This window comes from Diabrotica virgifera, chromosome 1 (genome assembly GCF_917563875.1).
Source record: "Diabrotica virgifera virgifera chromosome 1, PGI_DIABVI_V3a".
NCBI classification, from domain to species: domain Eukaryota; kingdom Metazoa; phylum Arthropoda; class Insecta; order Coleoptera; family Chrysomelidae; genus Diabrotica; species Diabrotica virgifera.
Window position 1 is genome coordinate 187132554 of NC_065443.1, and position 18311 is coordinate 187150864.

General features: G+C 31.2%; 1 protein-coding gene across 10 annotated transcripts in view; it reads right to left on the reverse strand.

The window, feature by feature from the left end:
- LOC114330194 (adenylate cyclase type 5) overlaps positions 1 to 18311 on the reverse strand; it is a 1795244-nt gene that overhangs the window by 396565 nt on the left and 1380368 nt on the right. For all 10 annotated transcript variants that reach the window (XM_050641848.1, XM_050641851.1, XM_050641852.1 and 7 more), the window contains one exon: positions 4424 to 4516. In XM_050641848.1, the coding sequence (XP_050497805.1) occupies positions 4424 to 4516 (93 nt within the window). The remainder of the gene's footprint in view (positions 1 to 4423; positions 4517 to 18311) is intronic.

The window sequence follows — 18311 nt, forward strand, 5'->3', positions numbered from 1 at the left end:
AGACAGCTTAAAAGCAATATTTAGTGATGGGACTGATATGAAGAATTTGACATCATACTTGTATTCTATAAATGTACTAAATAAATTGTAAACCTTTTAATTGTACTGCGCCAATGACCCTTTGAGGTTGAGGCATAAATAAATAAAAAAAATCGGCATTTTGAAGGTTTTTCAATGTTTTTAGCTTTTTAGTGAGGTGCAAAAAATCGAAAAAATCGCGTTTTTTGCACTAAACTGTTAATAATTAAAAACGGACGCGAAACTAGGTCTAGGCAGGAAACAGGTAGGTTTTCTTCCTAGATGGACAATACACATTACTTCCTACAATAACTAAAAAAGTAGTCAGCCACCTGGATATTTCAGTGTCCGAACAGGGTCTATTTCTTGATTATTTCCCTGGAGTAGGTATGTTACAGATCATAATTCGTGTAAATGATTAGCAAAACTGGATTTATCAATCTTGACAGGTAGGCTATTGATTATATTCAAAATAAGAGAGCTAAAAGAAACTACAACGTTAACGCGGTTTTATTGCTTCATATCGTCGGTCCGGAATAATAATGATGTAACTGCAAATTTTGTCAATTCCTATTTATAGCATAATAATTAACTTCTAAAATGCTGTGTACAGATGATACCAAAGTGACAGAACTCTAACTATATGCTGAGCCACTACAGGGTAGCTGCGTCCTTATTGAAATGCGCAACATTTTAGACCTTATTTCAAATTAATAATGACGCAACTGTAAAATGACGCAACTGTAAATAGGGTTTGAAAATGGGGGGACTAAATTATGATAATGAAATTCGAACCAATATAGATGAAAATAAAACCATCTCTGTAGGAATAAACGGCATAGTAATTATTTAAAAATAGTTTTTTGTACAGAACAATTTTAAGATCAAGAATGACGCAACTGTATATAGGGTTGAAAATAAGGGGATTAAATTAAGGTAATGAAATTCGAACCAATAGGGATGAAACTAAAAGCCATCATTGGACGAATAAACGCCATATCGGCGCTCCGGACCTTCACTCTTTACTTAATCACTATTTTAAATATTTATAAAAATTTTAGATGAAGAATGACGCAATTGATAAATTATTGAAAATGGGGGGATAAAATTAAGGTAATGAAATTCGAACAATAGGGATAAAAAGAAAAGCCATCATTGTAAGAATAAATGCCATTAAATGAATAAATGGCATAAAAATAAACATTGCTATAAGTTTACTATGAACACTTATATTTTAATTACTCCACAGTCACTGACTTGGGTCCTTTTCTGTAGTAAATTAAAAGTACGTCATACGATTTCTCTATTATCGAGTGAATGAATCCATTCTTAACAAAAAATAACAAAAAACCGACTAGGGTCCTTTTCTGAAATATGCTGTTCAAATGTGTTAGGAAGGGTGATAAGGGATAACCCATAGTCAGACCTTGTGCCTATCTGCAAATAACATAATTAAAAGAAAACAAATATTGTGACAACCTAAACATTATTTTTAATGAGTAAATTTTCCACTATAGGAATGATTCCATCTCGAAGAACAATTAATTGTAAACAAGTTACTGACATCGAAAGACATTAAAAAGGGGGCTAGGGGTAAATTTAAAACTGACCATCTATTTACTGGGTCAATAGTTCTATAAGACTCAGTCCAGTTTATAGTCAATAGTCCAAATTCCTTAACTCTATTTTACAATCTTCACTATCTTTCCAACCTACTTATTCAGTCAAAATTCTAACAAAAGAATAAATCTCTAGCTTACAATTCTATGCCTAATAACTCTAATTCAGAAGTTTTGTATAGGTAAATGTAAATATCGTACATAAGATATCCTTCAGATAATATAGTCTATATCTTAAATAGCATTCCTAACTTAAAATTAACCTTCAAAATGTAAAAAATATTAAATTAAATCTATTTTCCCACACATTAGGGCAAAACAAATTGTCGAAAATTGGTATATAAAAATGTGCCATGGAGCATCAGTTATCATCATTTGGAGGCCTGTCGATTAGAATCTTTCAAGAATGTCCATATTGGATACAGCTGCTGGTCCCAATAGCTCAATTTCATAACTCCAAATGGGTTGTAGAATAACTTTTCTAAGTAGTAATATTCCCATAATATATCCAGAATAAGTTTTTCATAATATGTCCAACTTAAGTAGGTACGCTGATATAATATAATATACAGGAATATGGGAGACTACGAACTCCCCCACGCTACCTAGATTTTAATGATTTCAGTTTTATAGCAGGATTAAAAGCGACTACGAACTGCCCCACGCTACCTAGGTACTTAGATAATATTTTTGTGAAAGTATATAGTTTTTATTTGACTTTATTGTATTCAAAATGGAACCCAATTCCCACAGCATGAGCGACAATTTTAAATGATTAAATAATGAAACTATAACAATATAATGGAATAAAGTTTATTTATAAATCTACATTAACTTATATACAATAACAAAAACTACAGTGAAACAATAACAATGCTTAATTCTAATGTCTGGTTAGTGATTAAAATAAGTAAGAGTGAACACTATATTTTAGATTTTAAAAGTTAGCTGCATACTAATTGCGAACTGACTTAATGAAGTCTAATTTAGTAATATTTTGATTAACGTAATAAAAATTTAGCCTATTTTCAATAAAATCAACTTTTTTGCCCTTTTTTCAAGTTTTTTTTTCGAATCTATGTGCAGTTCTAATTCTTCTGCAGTTCTTCTGCTTGAAAATATACGTACATTAGTCTTAATGCGTTTTTAGTAGTGTCTCCATTGTAGAATGATCTTGCTAGCCTAGCTATAATTACTTGTTCTTCATGTTCCTTCCCCTATCGGAGGTTGGAAATCATCATCGCTATTTTAATTTTATTGGCCGCACTTTTGAATAATTCTAATGAGCTGCAAACGAACCACTCTCTCAAATTTCTTAGCCAGGATATTTTGCGTCGTCCTGGATTTCTCTTCCCTTGTATCTTCCCTTGCATAATTAACCTAAGTAATACGTACTTCTCGCCCCTCATTATATGACCCAGATATTGAATCTTTCTAATTTTAACAGTTTTTATGACTTGACATTCTTTCTTCATTCTTTGTAACACCTCTATATTAGTTACTTTTTCAGTCCACGATATTCTGTGGATTCTCCTGTAGCACCACATCCCAAAGGAGTTTAATTTTTTGATTTCAAAGTGTTTTATTGTCCACGCTTCCATGCCGTATAGTAAAGTAGAAAAAACGTAACAACGTAGCATTCTTGTGCGGATCTCTAGATTAAGGTTACGGTTGCAAAGCAAGTTCTTCAATTTTATGAACGTGTTTCTTGCCATTTGTATTCTAGATCTGATTTCTTTTGTTTGACCTCCATCTTCGGTTAGCCACGTTCCTAAATATTTATATGTTGTTACTCTTTCGGTCGTTGTATTATTGATGATCAGGTTATCTATATTTTGTGGTTTTTTTGAGAATATCATTGATTGATTTCGTTTTCTTGAGATTCATTAGCAGTCCGTACCTTTCACATGCATTGTATACATGTTGTATTATGTACTGTAAATCTTCTATGTCACTTTCAAATATGGCCGTATCGTCCGCATATCTAATATTATTAATGCTATTTCCGTTGACCAAAATACCTTCCACAATATCCAATAAAGCTCCTTGAAATATCACTGCACTGTAGACGTTGAATAAGAGTGGCGAAAGTATGCACCCTTGTCGAACTCCTCTAAGTATACTTACTTCCTCTGTCAGTTCTCTTTCGACTCTTACTCTTGCTTTCTGATTTTGATACAGATTCGATATACATACTAAAATTACTAAAAGACCCTAAATTGCTGTCCCGAGATGCAAGTTGACTTTGAGGTCGGTTATATCGAAGATGTTTTGAGACCAACCAAATTTAAATGTCACATAGTACCCAATGGAATATTCCAGGAATAAAAAGGTGTCAGGCAGCAACTAAATTTAAAATAACAGTGGCGTACAATATTTTGTCAAAGTGACATAAAATTTATGAAGGCGCGCGCTGAAAGGTTAAAGTAAATATACAGGAAAAACTTTTGTTATGTAAAGTAGTAAATTAGTACCTACTAAAAAATGCTACATTAAACCATGTTGATATTAATTTTTTATTTAAAACATTATTTTCTGTTATATTTACTTCTTTTAGAAAAAAAGTAGGCCGTCATTAAACTTTACTGTTTAAATGAAACAGAAAATATTTCAAAATTTTACTAGATATTTTTAATTAAATTTTTATGAAAAAATTTTTATGGAAAGCCTTTCCAATATCCACTGGAACGACGCATTTAGTTTATCCCATTATATTCCCTTATTTTATTTCAACAATGTACACATATCCTTGTTTTTCAAAGTTTATCTTTCGTTTACATACTCACCGTGCAAATAGCTCGTTGAGAATTCGTACGAGTTCCTCTGCTGTACACTGATCGGACAAAGTCGTGAACCCGCATATGTCGGCAAATAAAATGCTGAAAAGAAAAAAAACTATGAATAATATAGAATTATGGAAAATTTCTTTTCGTAAGTTTATCTCGACAAGTTAAAACCTGAAATTCCAAAGTTTTCAAAAATCAAACATATTTGTATTGAAAGTCTGAAAAGTCAAACAGGTAATTACATAACATTATATACCAAAAATCCCAAAAGTAGCGGAACGGTATTTCGCATAATGAAAATTACATCAAAAAACTGAAAAACACGTGCTTAAGAATCTATCGAATGACATCAAACACGACCACTCACTCCACCCCTAGAGGTGGGGTGGGGGGTAACGTTCACATCTTAAATAAAAAAAACCCCAGTTTTTATTGCAGATTTGGATTCCTTACGTAAAAGTGAGCAACTTCTATTCGAGACATTTTTTCGAAATCTGGATAGGTGGCGCTATAATCGGAAGAAACCATTTATCGTGATACCACAGGTAAATTATAGAAACGGTCTAATATCTCGAGGAATGATATACATGCACAATTCAATATCCAGTCTCTGTTGGCTACAGGCTCACAACAAATATACAATATCATTATAGATTTCTTGTCAGATACACGCACGATCCTATACGATTTGTACGCGGGCATGATATTTTTTATGATTTAAGTTCAGATTTGCATCCTTTTTTATCATAAATGTTATATCACTTTATCAGAGATCCAGTATTGTTTTTATGGATAGGATTGTATATTCCTTATTGCAACTGGCTGAATGACTAATGTCTATGCGATTAAATAAAAAAAAGTCTCGAGAAATACATTTCCAAATGAAAAACCAAAAAACACGTGTTTTTAATATTTAAAAAACCTATCAAATAACATCAAACATGGACCTCCACCCCACCCGCTTTAGATGGGGTGGTGGGTAACTTTAAAATCTTAAATAGGAACCCTCATGTTTTATTATAGGTTACAATTCTTCGTGAAAATGTAACATTTGTTCAAAACATTTTTTAGAATTGTTAATAGATGGCGCTATAATCGAACAAATTCGATTTATTAGCGCCATCTATGAACAATTTTAAAAATGTTTCGAATAAATGTTATTTATTCTTTCATGAGGAATCCAAAACTGCAATAAAAATGGAGGTTCATATTTAAGACTTTAGAGCTACCCCTCACGCCACCTCGAGGGTGTGGAGTGGAAGGTCGTGTTTCGTATCATTCGATAGGTTTTTGAAAAGTATTAAAGAGCGTTTTTTGGTTTTTTATTTGCAAGTGTATTTCTCGACAAAATTATACCGTTTTTTTAATTTACCTATGGTATCACGATAAATCGTTCATGCGATTATAGCGTCATCTATCCATAATTCGAAAAAATGTCTCAATTAAAAGTTGCCAGTTTTCTTAGATTATTAAATAATCTAAAAAAAAGAGAGCTCTCAAAGAAAAAGTAAAATAAATTTTAGGCCCATCCAAAAAATAATTGTAAACTCACTTATCCTAAAAAAAATTCTGGGTCCACCACTGGGTAAATGAACGATGCCAGTGTGAGTATAGGCGAACTATGCCAATTTTGGCGATTCTTTGTAATGACAGTGCCATTGTTTTTATAACAAATTTTATCAAAATAACGATTATAGTCTAATAAAATGAAAAAAAATCAAAATGTAATTCCGTACAGGTTGGAACAAATTTTATATCAAAGTTTAGGTGAATACAAAGGATATTTTTAAAAAAGTATCCAAACCGTATAAGGGGATAATTGTTTAAATAATTAAAAAGAAGTAATTTTTGCACAATATTTACTTTTTTAACTGATGAGGTAATTTACATTTCAATGAAGGTTTTAGGATTTTTTTCTGCATAATTAACGGATAAATTTTTCACCTAAGACTTAGTTAATTAAATTTGACTCCCTATGTGTTTAAATAATTATACATAAAATTTAAAAATCAAATTTGCAAAAAATTATTGTTTGCGTTTTAAATACGTACTATAAATTATTTTATTTTATAGGAGAATTTGCGCTATGTTACCAGTATTAAGCAAAAAAAAATTGGTTGAAATGTATTTAATAATTTATGAGATATTCAATTTATTTATTAAATGTTACTATATCTTCAATAATTGCAAAAACGCGGTTGTTGCCAAAATAATATAAATCTGCGTAAGATCTCATTAATTTTTGTTGTTCTGAAGCTATTTCCTTGTGGCATTTTTATAATTAAGTATTTTCTATCGGAAATAAGCCACAATTTTACTAAAAAATGAATTTATTAACGTTTCGAAGCCCAAATCGGGTTTCGTTGTCAAAATACAAAATACTATTAAAATTAACAAAAATGTTGTTGCTAAGTAAAAAAATTCTTCTAATAATTTATTTAATCTGACTCATTTATATTGGCAATTCAGACGTATATTATACATTTTAAAGTAAAAGACTTTAAAATGATATCGCCAATATTTATGGGTTGCATCCTGGGACGACTTTACTAAAAGATAGTTCATTCGATTACATGAAATCAATCCCAACTCAAGAATATCCGTCGCAAAAAAGTCATAGTATGTGATCTGTCTTTAAAAAGACAACCAAATGCAACGATGACAGTAAAATTCTCGCGTTAGAGATTCCATAGTAAATCACGAGGAAAACCCAGGAAAAAACCTCGTGATACTATCCCGACATCGTAAGTATTTGGTCCTACATTTAATTTACTTTCAAGAAACTAATACTAACTTCTGACTTTAATATGTTTAAATTATAAATAGTATTAATAATACATAGTACAATATACATACAATAAGTAATACTAAAATATAAAATTTGTACTAACTCGATATGTTATTGACTTACTGATCGTGGTATTTTCTTTCTATTGACTTCCCCTTTCAGTATGGGTAACCACATCCTACTGCATTCTACCGAGGAATTTGCGACACAATTGGTTTCATTTAGAATAATTAGAGTCGCTTCTTTGATTTTTCTCTTTTTACTATCTGATTCTTTCAGGACTATACTTGAATCTCTCCACTGAACTCTATGTTCATTATCCCATGCGTGTTGACATATTTGAGATCTATCAAATTCTCTATTTTTAATATAAGACTGATGTTCACTTATTCTAACGTTTAATGGTCTTGATGTTTCACCTAAATAAAATTGTTCGCATTCACAAGGTATTTTATAAATGCAATTCTTTGTTCTTTCTTGTTCATTGTTAGGTTTAGTTTTAGATAGAATAGATCTCAATGTGTTTGTTGTTTTGAATGTTGTTGAAATGTTGAATTTATTTCCTATCGTTTTAAGTTTCTCGGATAGTCCTTTTATATATGGTATTGTTATTTTTCTCGTATTATTTCTTGTGAATGTTGTAGGATCCCGTTCTAAGTTGTTCTCTTGCATTCGATCCAATCTTGTCAATTCCCTTTTTCTTTCATTTATGTTTATTTTCTATTACTTCCGTTTTTCCTTCTGTATCTAACAATTCAACTAGGCATTTGATTCCGCTGATTTTCTTAACTTCTTTTATTTCTGGTTTCACTTCTAGTTCATTTCTTGTGAAATTAGTTCACCTAAAGGCGGAAATACATATCCGCGCCGCGAACTCCGCGCCGTGTGTGCGCCGCGCGTTCGTGGCGCGGTTATTGTTCGTTAAAATTTTTCATTTTGACGATCCAGAGGAAACTTACGAACGTTTAGTAATTGTAGATAATCATGTCTCTGTCCTGTACTTCTACTACATCTTATTTTGGTATTGTTCTGAAACTATTTTCTTGTGTCATCTTATGCAATTTACTATTTTATGTGGAATAAGCCACAGTTTGGGAACATTTCGGGAACTACCTTTTTCGCTTCCTGGCAACACAAATATAATGGTAGGGGAGCCCAAGCGGGGATTTTTGCAGTTACTCGAGCGCGTCAGATTATCATATGGGGAGAAACGTGGTACCCTGCAGATGTACCTCCACCATATATTGGCTCTTAACACAGGGGAGTTCGTTCGGGGGGGCCCGAAAAAAAATCTATCCTTAAAATATTCGAAATTGTCAGATTAAGATAAGGTAAGTTAAGTACATGCAAAAGAGTTAATATTTCAAAAATATGACGATTTGAGCGGGGCGTACGGAAATGGGTGAGTCAAAAAGTTTCACAAAAAAAAGCGAATATTTCGCGAAATAAACGTCAGATTGAAAAACTAAAAACTACGTGTTCAATATTTTTCAAAAATCTATCGAAAAATAACAAACTTGACCCCCCACGGAGAGGGGTGGGGGGTAAATTTAAAATTTTAAATACAAATCCCGCGATCTTTCGCAAAATAAACATCATATCGAAAAACTGCAAAATACACTTTATCAATGTTTTTGAAAAATCTATCGAATGGTTCCAAACACGACCCCCCACGGAGGTGAGGGGGGGTTACTTTAAAATCTTAAATGGTAGACCCCGTTTCTTATTGCAGATTTGGATTGTTTGTATAAAAATAAACAACTTTTATTCGAAACATTTTTTTGAATTATGGATAGATGGCGCTATAATCGGAAAAAGATTGTTGGAAATGGAAAATTAAATTAAAAAATGGGAAGTCCCCGCTAAAATGGAAAATGTTACTTAAATTTTTTGGTTTTAGGACCTAATAATCACAACCAAATAGGTCGCCAAAGCGCTTGAGTGACTGCACATTTAGCATACTTTGCTCCCCTACCATAATATATCTGCTTGTTCCTACAACTAGAAACAAAATTAGAGAACTATAGGTACTTCCAAGTCATGCGATACCTTTTTCGTTTTCCGGTGACACAATTGTAATGTATCTGCTTGTTTCAACTGCGTAGCTTCACTAGAAACGAAATTAGAGAACTATAGGTTCTTCCAAGCCCTGTGTTAACTTTTTCGCTTTCCGGTGACCCAATTATAATATATCTGCTTGTTCCAACTCAGTTGCTTCACCAGAAACGAAGTTAGGAAACTATAGGCTCTTCCAAGATGTGCGTTACCTTTTTCGCTTTCCGACGACACAAAATTATAACATATCTACTTGTTCCAACTCCGTTGCTTCACCAGAAGCGAAGTTAGGAAACTATAGGCTCTTCCAAGTTGTGCGTTACCTTTTTCGTTTTCCGGTGACCCAATTATAATATATATGCTTGTTCCAACTACGTTGCTTCACCAGAAGCGAAGTTAGAAAACTATTGGGTCTTCCAAGTTGTGCGTTACCTTTTTGGCTTTCCGGTGACCCAATTATAATATATCTGCTAGTTCCAACTCAGTTGCTTCACCAGAAGCGAAGTTAGGAAACTATAAGCTCTTCCAAGATGTGCGTTACCTTTTTCGCTTTCCGACGACCCAATTATAACATATCTACTTGTTCCAACTCCGTTGCTTCACCAGAAGCGAAGTTAGGAAACTATAGGCTCTTCCAAGTTGTGCGTTACCTTTTTCGTTTTCCGGTGACATAATTATAATATATTTGCTTGTTCCAACTCCGTTGCTTCACCAGAAGCGAAGTTAGAAAACTATTGGGTCTTCCAAGTTGTGCGTTACCTTTTTGGCTTTCCGGTGACCCAATTATAATATATCTGCTTGTTCCAACTCCGTTGCTTTACCATAAGCGAAGTTAGAAAACTACTGGGTCTTCCAAGTTGTGCGTTACCTTTTTGGCTTTCCGGTGACCCAATTATAATATATCTGCTTGTTCCAACTCCGTTGCTTCACCAGAAGCGAAGTTAGAAAACTATTGGGTCTTCCAAGTTGTGCGTTACCTCTTTCGTTTTCCGGTGACCCAATTATAATATATCTGCTTGTTCCAACTCCGTTGCTTCACCAGAAGCGAAGTTAGAAAACTATTGGGTCTTCCAAGTTGTGCCTTACCTTTTTCGCTTTCCGGTGACACAATTATAATATATCCGCTTGTTTCAACTGCGTTGCTTCACCAGACACGAAGTTAGAAAACTATAGGTTCTCCAAGTCGTGCGTTACCTATTTCGCTTTCCGGTGACACATAATATATATCTGCTTATGAATGTTTTTTTGATATTGATAACTATTTCCGAAGTGAAAGTCGAAAGGTCAAGTAAACTTGATTTCAAACTCGAATTGTGGCTTATGCCCAAATAAAATAATAAATCTTATTTTTAATACATGTTATTTTTAGTACAACAATGAACTAACATTTTTTAAAAAGGTCCGCATGTACATTTTTTTATTTCAGCTTCTATTTCCGTTAAGATCGGATTTAAGTTGTTTCTTTAAATTAAATGGTTCTTTATTGAGGATCCCACAATAATGATTTTCCACGGTAAACATCAATTTCCTTCCGACAGTTCCGACCATTCCATTACTAACAAATATTCAACTCATGCGCGCCAAAACCAACAAACCACTCGCAAACCCGTCCAAATACGTATTGCGAACCATCAAAGCGTTTGTTGAAAAACCGACAGAATTTAGATCGTGGTGCGCCGTGTGCGTGCCGTTTGTGCGTCACTTGAAAACACGTACTAATCTGACGAATACGCTGCGCGCGAGCGGCTCGCACACCGAGCAGAGCGCATATGTATCTCCGCCTTAAGACTTACTGAATTAAATTTGACGCCCTATTTATTTAAATAATTAAATATAAAATTTAAAAATCAAATGTAAAAAAAATATTATGTGCGTTTTAAATAAGCACCCTAATTTATTTCATTTTATAGGAGAAATAGGGCAGTATTACCAGTACTAAGCAAAAAAAATTGGTTGAAAAATAATTAGTAATTTCTGTGATATTTAATTTGTTTATTAAATGTTACTACATTTTCAATTGCAAAAACGCGGTTGTTGCCAAAAGAATATAAATCTGTGTAAGATCTCATCACTTTTATTTTTATGTGTATTTTCGATAAATCTTTAATTTTTAAATAAAATACCCTGTAACTCAATGAGGAGCCATATCTTATTTAAAGGATTTTGGTTAAATCTTAATATTTTGAAGTCTAGAATCTACAACTCAGAGATTGGACATCCTTAATGAAACACCCCGTATAAACAAAATTATGTTTTTTTCCTAATGTAGTCTCCCCACTGACCAGTGGTCCATTCTTAAATAAATTAAGTACGATAAAAGTACGATATGAAATATTAAGTATAGGAAAATATATCGTAAAGTAGTGTATCAGCGAATTAACCTTAAAGGGTCCGTAGTAAAACTCCAAGAAAAAAAAAATAGAAAAACCGACAAAAAAAAATTGTTAATTAGTGAAACATTCCCAGGAACCCGATTATCGAAATGGTATTTCAAAATGTTTAATCCCCGCGACGTTATTAAAAAATAATTTATAAACTAATTAGAACAATTATTTTCAAGTGCCATTTTAGAGGTTTAATTGAAATTTTAATTTATTAATAAATATATCGGAAATGCGCATAAAAATAAAAGTAATGAGTAAGTATTTTCTATGGGAAATAAGCCACAATTTTACTAAAAAATGAATTTATTAACGTTTCGAAGCCCAAATCGAGTTTCGTTGTCAAAATACAAAATACTATTAAAATAAACAAAAATGTTGTTGCTAAGTAAAAAAATTCTTCTATTAATTTATTTCATCTGACTCATTTATATTGGCAATTCAGACGTATATTATACATTTTAAAGTAGAAGACTTTAAAATGATATCGCCAATATTTATGAGTTGTGTTCCTGGACGACTTTACTTAAAGATAGTTCATTCGATTACATGAAATCAATCCCAACTCAAGAATATCCGTCGCAAAAAAATCATAGTATGTGATCTGTCTTTAAAAAGACAACCAAATGCAACGATGACACTGATGACAGTAAAATTCTCGCGTTAGAGATTCCATAGTAAATCACGAGGGAAAACCAGGAAAAACCCGCGTGATACTCGAAACCCGATTTGGGCTTCGAAACGTTAATAAATTCATTTTTTAATAAAATTGTGGCTTATTTCCCATAGAAAATACTTACTCATTACTTTTATTTTTATGCGCATTTCCGATATATTTATTAATAAATTAAAATTTCAATTAAACCTCTAAAATGGCACTTGAAAATAATTGTTCTAATTAGTTTATAAATTATTTTTTAATAACGTCGCGGGGATTAAACATTTTGAAATGCCATTTCAATAATCCAGTTTCTGAAAATTTTTCACTAATTAACAAATTTTTTTTGTCGGTTTTTCTATTTTTTTTTTCTTGGAGTTTTACTACGGACCCTTTAAGTCTAATTCGCTGATACACTACTTTACAATATATTTTCCTATCCTTAATATTTCATATCGTACTTTTAGCGTACTTAATTTAATTAAGAATTGACCACAGGTCAGTGGGGAGACTACATTAGAAAAAAAACATAATTTTGTTTATACGGGGTGTTTCACTAAGAATGTCCAATCTCTGAGTTGTAGATTCTAGTCTTCAAAATATCAAGATTTAACCAAAATCATTTAAATAAAATATGGCTCCTTATTGAGTTACAGGGTGTTTTATTTAAAAATAAAAAAAAACAATTTAACTTATCAATCGAAGTAGCACAGAAAACGACAATAAATATCGCCTCCGTACCACCACATTGACAACAGGTGGAATACTTTCTTTGGTTACACCTCCTGAGATTTTCAAAATTTATAAATCATACAGGGTGCCGAGGAAATTAAGATGAGAGAATTTTAAATATTTCACAACTCATCTACTCAGCGTGGTAAAGCTCCAACAAGAAAGATTCCTTAATACTCAAACAAAAGAGTAAATGAATTAAAAATGTATAAAGTTAGATAGAAATTGAGAATGTTTATGCAGTTTTAAAAGATTTATCGAAAATATACATAAAAATAAAAGTGATGAGATCTTACACAGATTTGTATTCTTTTGGCAACAACCGCGTTTTTGCAATTGAAAATGTAGTAACATTTAATAAATAAATTAGATATCACATAAATTACTCAATAGTTTTCAACCAATTTTGTTTTTTTGCTTAATACTGGTAATACTGCGCCATTTCTCCTATAAAATAAAATAATTTAGAGTGCTTATTTAAAACGCACATAATAGTTATTTGTACATTTGTCAAATTTAATTTAGTAAGTCTTAGGTGAAAGATTTATTTTTCAACTTTTTAGAAAAGAATCCTAAAAATCTTCATTAAAATGTAAATTACCTCAGCAGTTAAAACAGTAAATATTGTGCAAAAATGACCCCTTCTTAATTATTTAAACAATGATAACCTTATATGATTTGGATATTTTTGTGAAAATTCCACACCTGTAATTTTGAACCAATCAAAATACGTTATTTTGACAGATCACCATGGCAACGGAGGTATTTTATCGGAAATTTTTTGCTCGTGGGGTACCCAACAGCGAATTATAGTGGAAATTTTTTGACGTTTACAATAACAGAACATTTTTGACAGACTGGTTTTTATTTGTTTACATAATTTAGTTTTGATTCATTTTCTATCACTTGTAGTTACTCAAAACTTATGTAAAATTGACGAATATACTATTTTCTATCTTGAAATGGTATTCCCATGCAACTACAATGAGTAGAAATTACGAATTTGAAAGCCTAAATAATTGCTGACAAAGCTATGGCGCGCTATTAATCTGTTCATGCAGCTTTGGATTTTCAAATGCAAATTTGGTGTGGAATTTTCTTACCGAATACCACGCGAAGTCAAATTAATATCCGGAAATTTTTTTTTGATCATGAATATTTTTAGAAAATTTCCCTCGTCTGCGACTCCGGAAATTTTCAAAATATTCATGATCTCAAAAAAATTTCCGGAAATAATTTGACCTCTAGTGGTATTACTAGTGAAAATATCTTTTGTATTTACTTAAACTTTGATATAAAATTTGTTCCAACCTGTACGGAATTACATTTTGAATTTTTTTTAATTTTATTATGTACCCAGTGGCAGACCCAGATTTTTTTTCGGAGGGGGGGCTGGAGTGATTTAATAATTTTTCTCTGATGCAACGTCACTTAGTCTTACCACTCCTAGGATAAGTGAGTGTATAAATGCAAACTAAAAATCTAAGAATTAAAGGAATAGCACAAAAAACACAAAAAATCGCAGATATAACTTAATTATCCTATTAATTTTAAATTCCATTAGTATCAAAACTTGATAAATGTTAATATTGTCAAAATTTTATAAGTTTTTTTTTTGTATTTTCGGCATAGAAATTGTGTTTTCGGCTTTTAGTTATACAGCCAGATCCGAGTTAGCTTAAAATAAATATACAATACAATAAACCGTTTTAGTTCCATTCGTACTTTTAAACCGATCGGTCATGCTATCATTTAAAGAGAAAACCGGATTTCTATCAAGTTTTGTTGAATTATTAAGAACTCGTTAAAAATTTATAATAAAATTTTATAGTACAGTGAATTTTTAAATAAACAAATTAAATTGTTTCCCCCATTATGGGGGAACAAAGTTACGGACGTCCTCTCAAACGACATATGACACAAATGTGAATAATGAAGCTAGTGAAATTGAAAATAATAGTTTTCAACCTAGTGCTACTTTGCCGATAGAAAACCAAAAGGATATTAAATATTTCAGCTTGGTCTAAGATAGGTAAACTTTAGATAATACTTGAGTTTATATTGAAAAAATTGGGAATGAAAGTAGATTGTCTAGATTACATCCTATGACAATAGATCAGTTATTATTTAAAACTATAAAACTTACACATGTTAAAGAGATAAGAAGCGTTGGCCCTAATCGTATAAAAGTTTTGCTGTCGTCACGTTTAGGAGCTAATATTATTGTTAAAAATAAATTAATAACGTTCAAAATTTAAGAGCTTATATTCCAAATCACTTGCTGGAAGTTAAAGGTTAAAGGTTAAAGATGTAGACACCCAATATGACATTAATTATATCATGGAAAACATTGAATCTACTTCCAAAGCTTTAAATATTTATAGGACAAAACAAAAGAAAAAAAAAACTGAATACGTAGATAAAAAAAATTTATAGTTGTCACCTTTAACCCGGCACCTGCCACATGGCTTTGCAAGGCGTCAACTGCCACGTGGGGTGCTCACAGCACCCCTTAAAAATTTTCTGTGACCTACTTTTTTAAAAAACAAAATAATGTGTTGAGTAACACAAGAATATAAAAAACATGTTTTATTCACTTATTAGCCACTAATATGTTATAAAAGTTATAAAATAAAATGAAAAAGGTGTTATAAGCAAATTAGCAAGTACCAAGCCGTAATAAATAAATAGTCTGGGCTAATTATCGGAGAATAGGCCATTTTTGGGAAAAGTTATTTACCAGCAATTTTATTGCTGGAATCGAATCTTATGATTGTATATATTAATAATATAGGTATGCAAAGTCCGCAGATAGTGTGCTACTTTTTTTATAAACAAAATGGCGCCCGAAAATCGTGTTTTTTTCAATTTTTGCTCTATAACTCCAAAGGTTTTAACTTTACACCAAAAAAACTCAAATAAAAATTCACCGCAATTAAATTCTGCATAGAGACGTGTTTTTCCGATTTACGTCGAAGAAAACTTTCCCCGGAAAAAGCGGGTTTTTCCAACAAAATCTTTAATTTTTAACTAAACTTTTAGATAAGTAATTGTTAATTAATCATTAAACGGCTTGGTAACATAAAAGCTCTTTTCGTATAGATTATGATTCCAGAAGCCGATGGAAATTGAATGAACAGTTTAGCAAAAATTGAATTGTTAATTAAAAATTTACGGTCGCTATAATAACGACAATAATTATAATGCATAAGAATAATTATGATTTTTTCATAAAAATACACTATACCTATCTAGTGTACTTTACAGAATTGAAATTGGACTATTTAAGGGGCCTCAGGAATATTTTAAAATTATAAAGAATTTTTTGGCTTATAAACAAATGGAATATCTCGAAAAATATTAAACTAAATTAAATAATAAAAAAGGTATTCGAAAAACAGTAGCAGGATGCTTCTTCTAAAAGAAAAAATGTTTAATTACGATGAGCAGTTCCTGAGATACAACTGGTCAAATTTGACCGGAATTTACGGCAAAAATATAAACAATAGGATCATAATTTTCAAACCGTCACCTTTTTATTTTTGTCCTCTTTCTCCACACCAATTTTCATATTCTTAAAATACTCTTAACATATATTATTATAATAAATACTATCGATAATACGTGTGAAAATTGCCAAAAATAGCAAAATTCCAATCAAAAATTAGGTTGGAGAAAATGTAACCCTCAAAGTTCAAAATCGGTGTACGTTAAAAAAATGCATTTTCTCGGCTTCCCATGGAGCAATTTCCTTCATTCTTTTTTTGTTCCTAAATAACTCGAGTAGAGCCATCGAACTAACCCATTATTAAATGTCAGACTTGCTTTTGTTTTGTTATAATAAATGAATTTATTTTTTATAACACAAAATTTTAATTTGTTTAAATAAAAGTTGTTTAAATAATTATACAGCTTTCAAATGAGAATATTTATGTTTTTAACTTTAAAAGGTACACTTGTATTAAGTTTATTTAAAAAAAAAGCCTACAACTGGAAAAAATATGTAGTTTTCTCTTCTTATAAATAAATTAATCTATTATAACAAAACAAAAGCAAGTTTGACATTTAATAATGAGTTATTTCGATGGCTCTACTCGAGTTATTAGGGAACAAAAAAATAATGAAGGAAATTGCTCCATGGGAAGCCGAGAAAATGCATTTTTTTAACGTATACCGACTTTGAACTTTGAGGGTTACATTTTCTCCAACCTAATTTTTGATTGGAATTTTGCTATTTTTGGCAATTTTCATACGTATTATCGATAGTTTTTATTATACTAATACATGTTATGAGTATTTTAAAGATATGAAAATTGGTGTGGAGAAAGAGGACAAAAATAAAAAGGTGATGGGTTAAAAATTATGATCCTGTTGTTTATATCTTTGCCGTAAATTCCGGTCAAATTTCACCGGTTCTATCTTAGGAACTACTCGTCGTAATTAAACGTTTTTTCTTTTAAAAGAAGAGTCCTGCCACTGTTTTTCTAATACCGTTTTTACAATATAATTTGGTTTAATATTTCCCGAGATATTCTATTTGTTTATAAGCCAAAAAATTGTTTATAATTTTAAAATATTCCTGAGGCCGCTTAAATAGTCAAATTTCAATTCTGTAAAGTACATTAGATAGGTATAGTGTCTTTTTATGAAATAGTCACAGCTATTCTTATGCATCATGATTATTGTCGTTATTATAGCGACCGTAAATTTTTAATTAACAATTCAATTGTTGCTAAACTGCTCATTTCATTTCCATTGGCTTCTGGAATTATAATCTATACGAAAAGGGCCTTTACATTACCAAGTTATTTAATTGTTGATTAACAATTACTTATCTAAAATTTTAGTTGAAAATTAAAGATTTTGTTGGAAAAACCCGCTTTTTCCGGGGAAAGTTTTCGTCTAAGTGAATCGGAAAAAACACGTCTCTATGCAGAGTTTAATTGCGGTGAATTTTTATTAGGGTATTTTTTGTGTAAAGTTAAAATCTTTGGGGTTATAGAGCAAAAATTGAAAAAAACACGATTTTCGGGCGCCATTTTGTTTATAAAAAAAGTAGCACACTATCTGCGGACTTTGCATACCTATATTATTAATACATACAATAATAAGATTCGATTCCAGCAATAAAATTGCTGGTAAATAACTTTTCCTTGTATTTTGCTAATTAGCCCAGAGTAAAAGTAAAGTAAAATATCTAAAAAAATTGAGATTTAGTGAGTATAAAGTCTATGTTAATAATTTAAATTAGTTATTTCAATAAATAATGTAAAT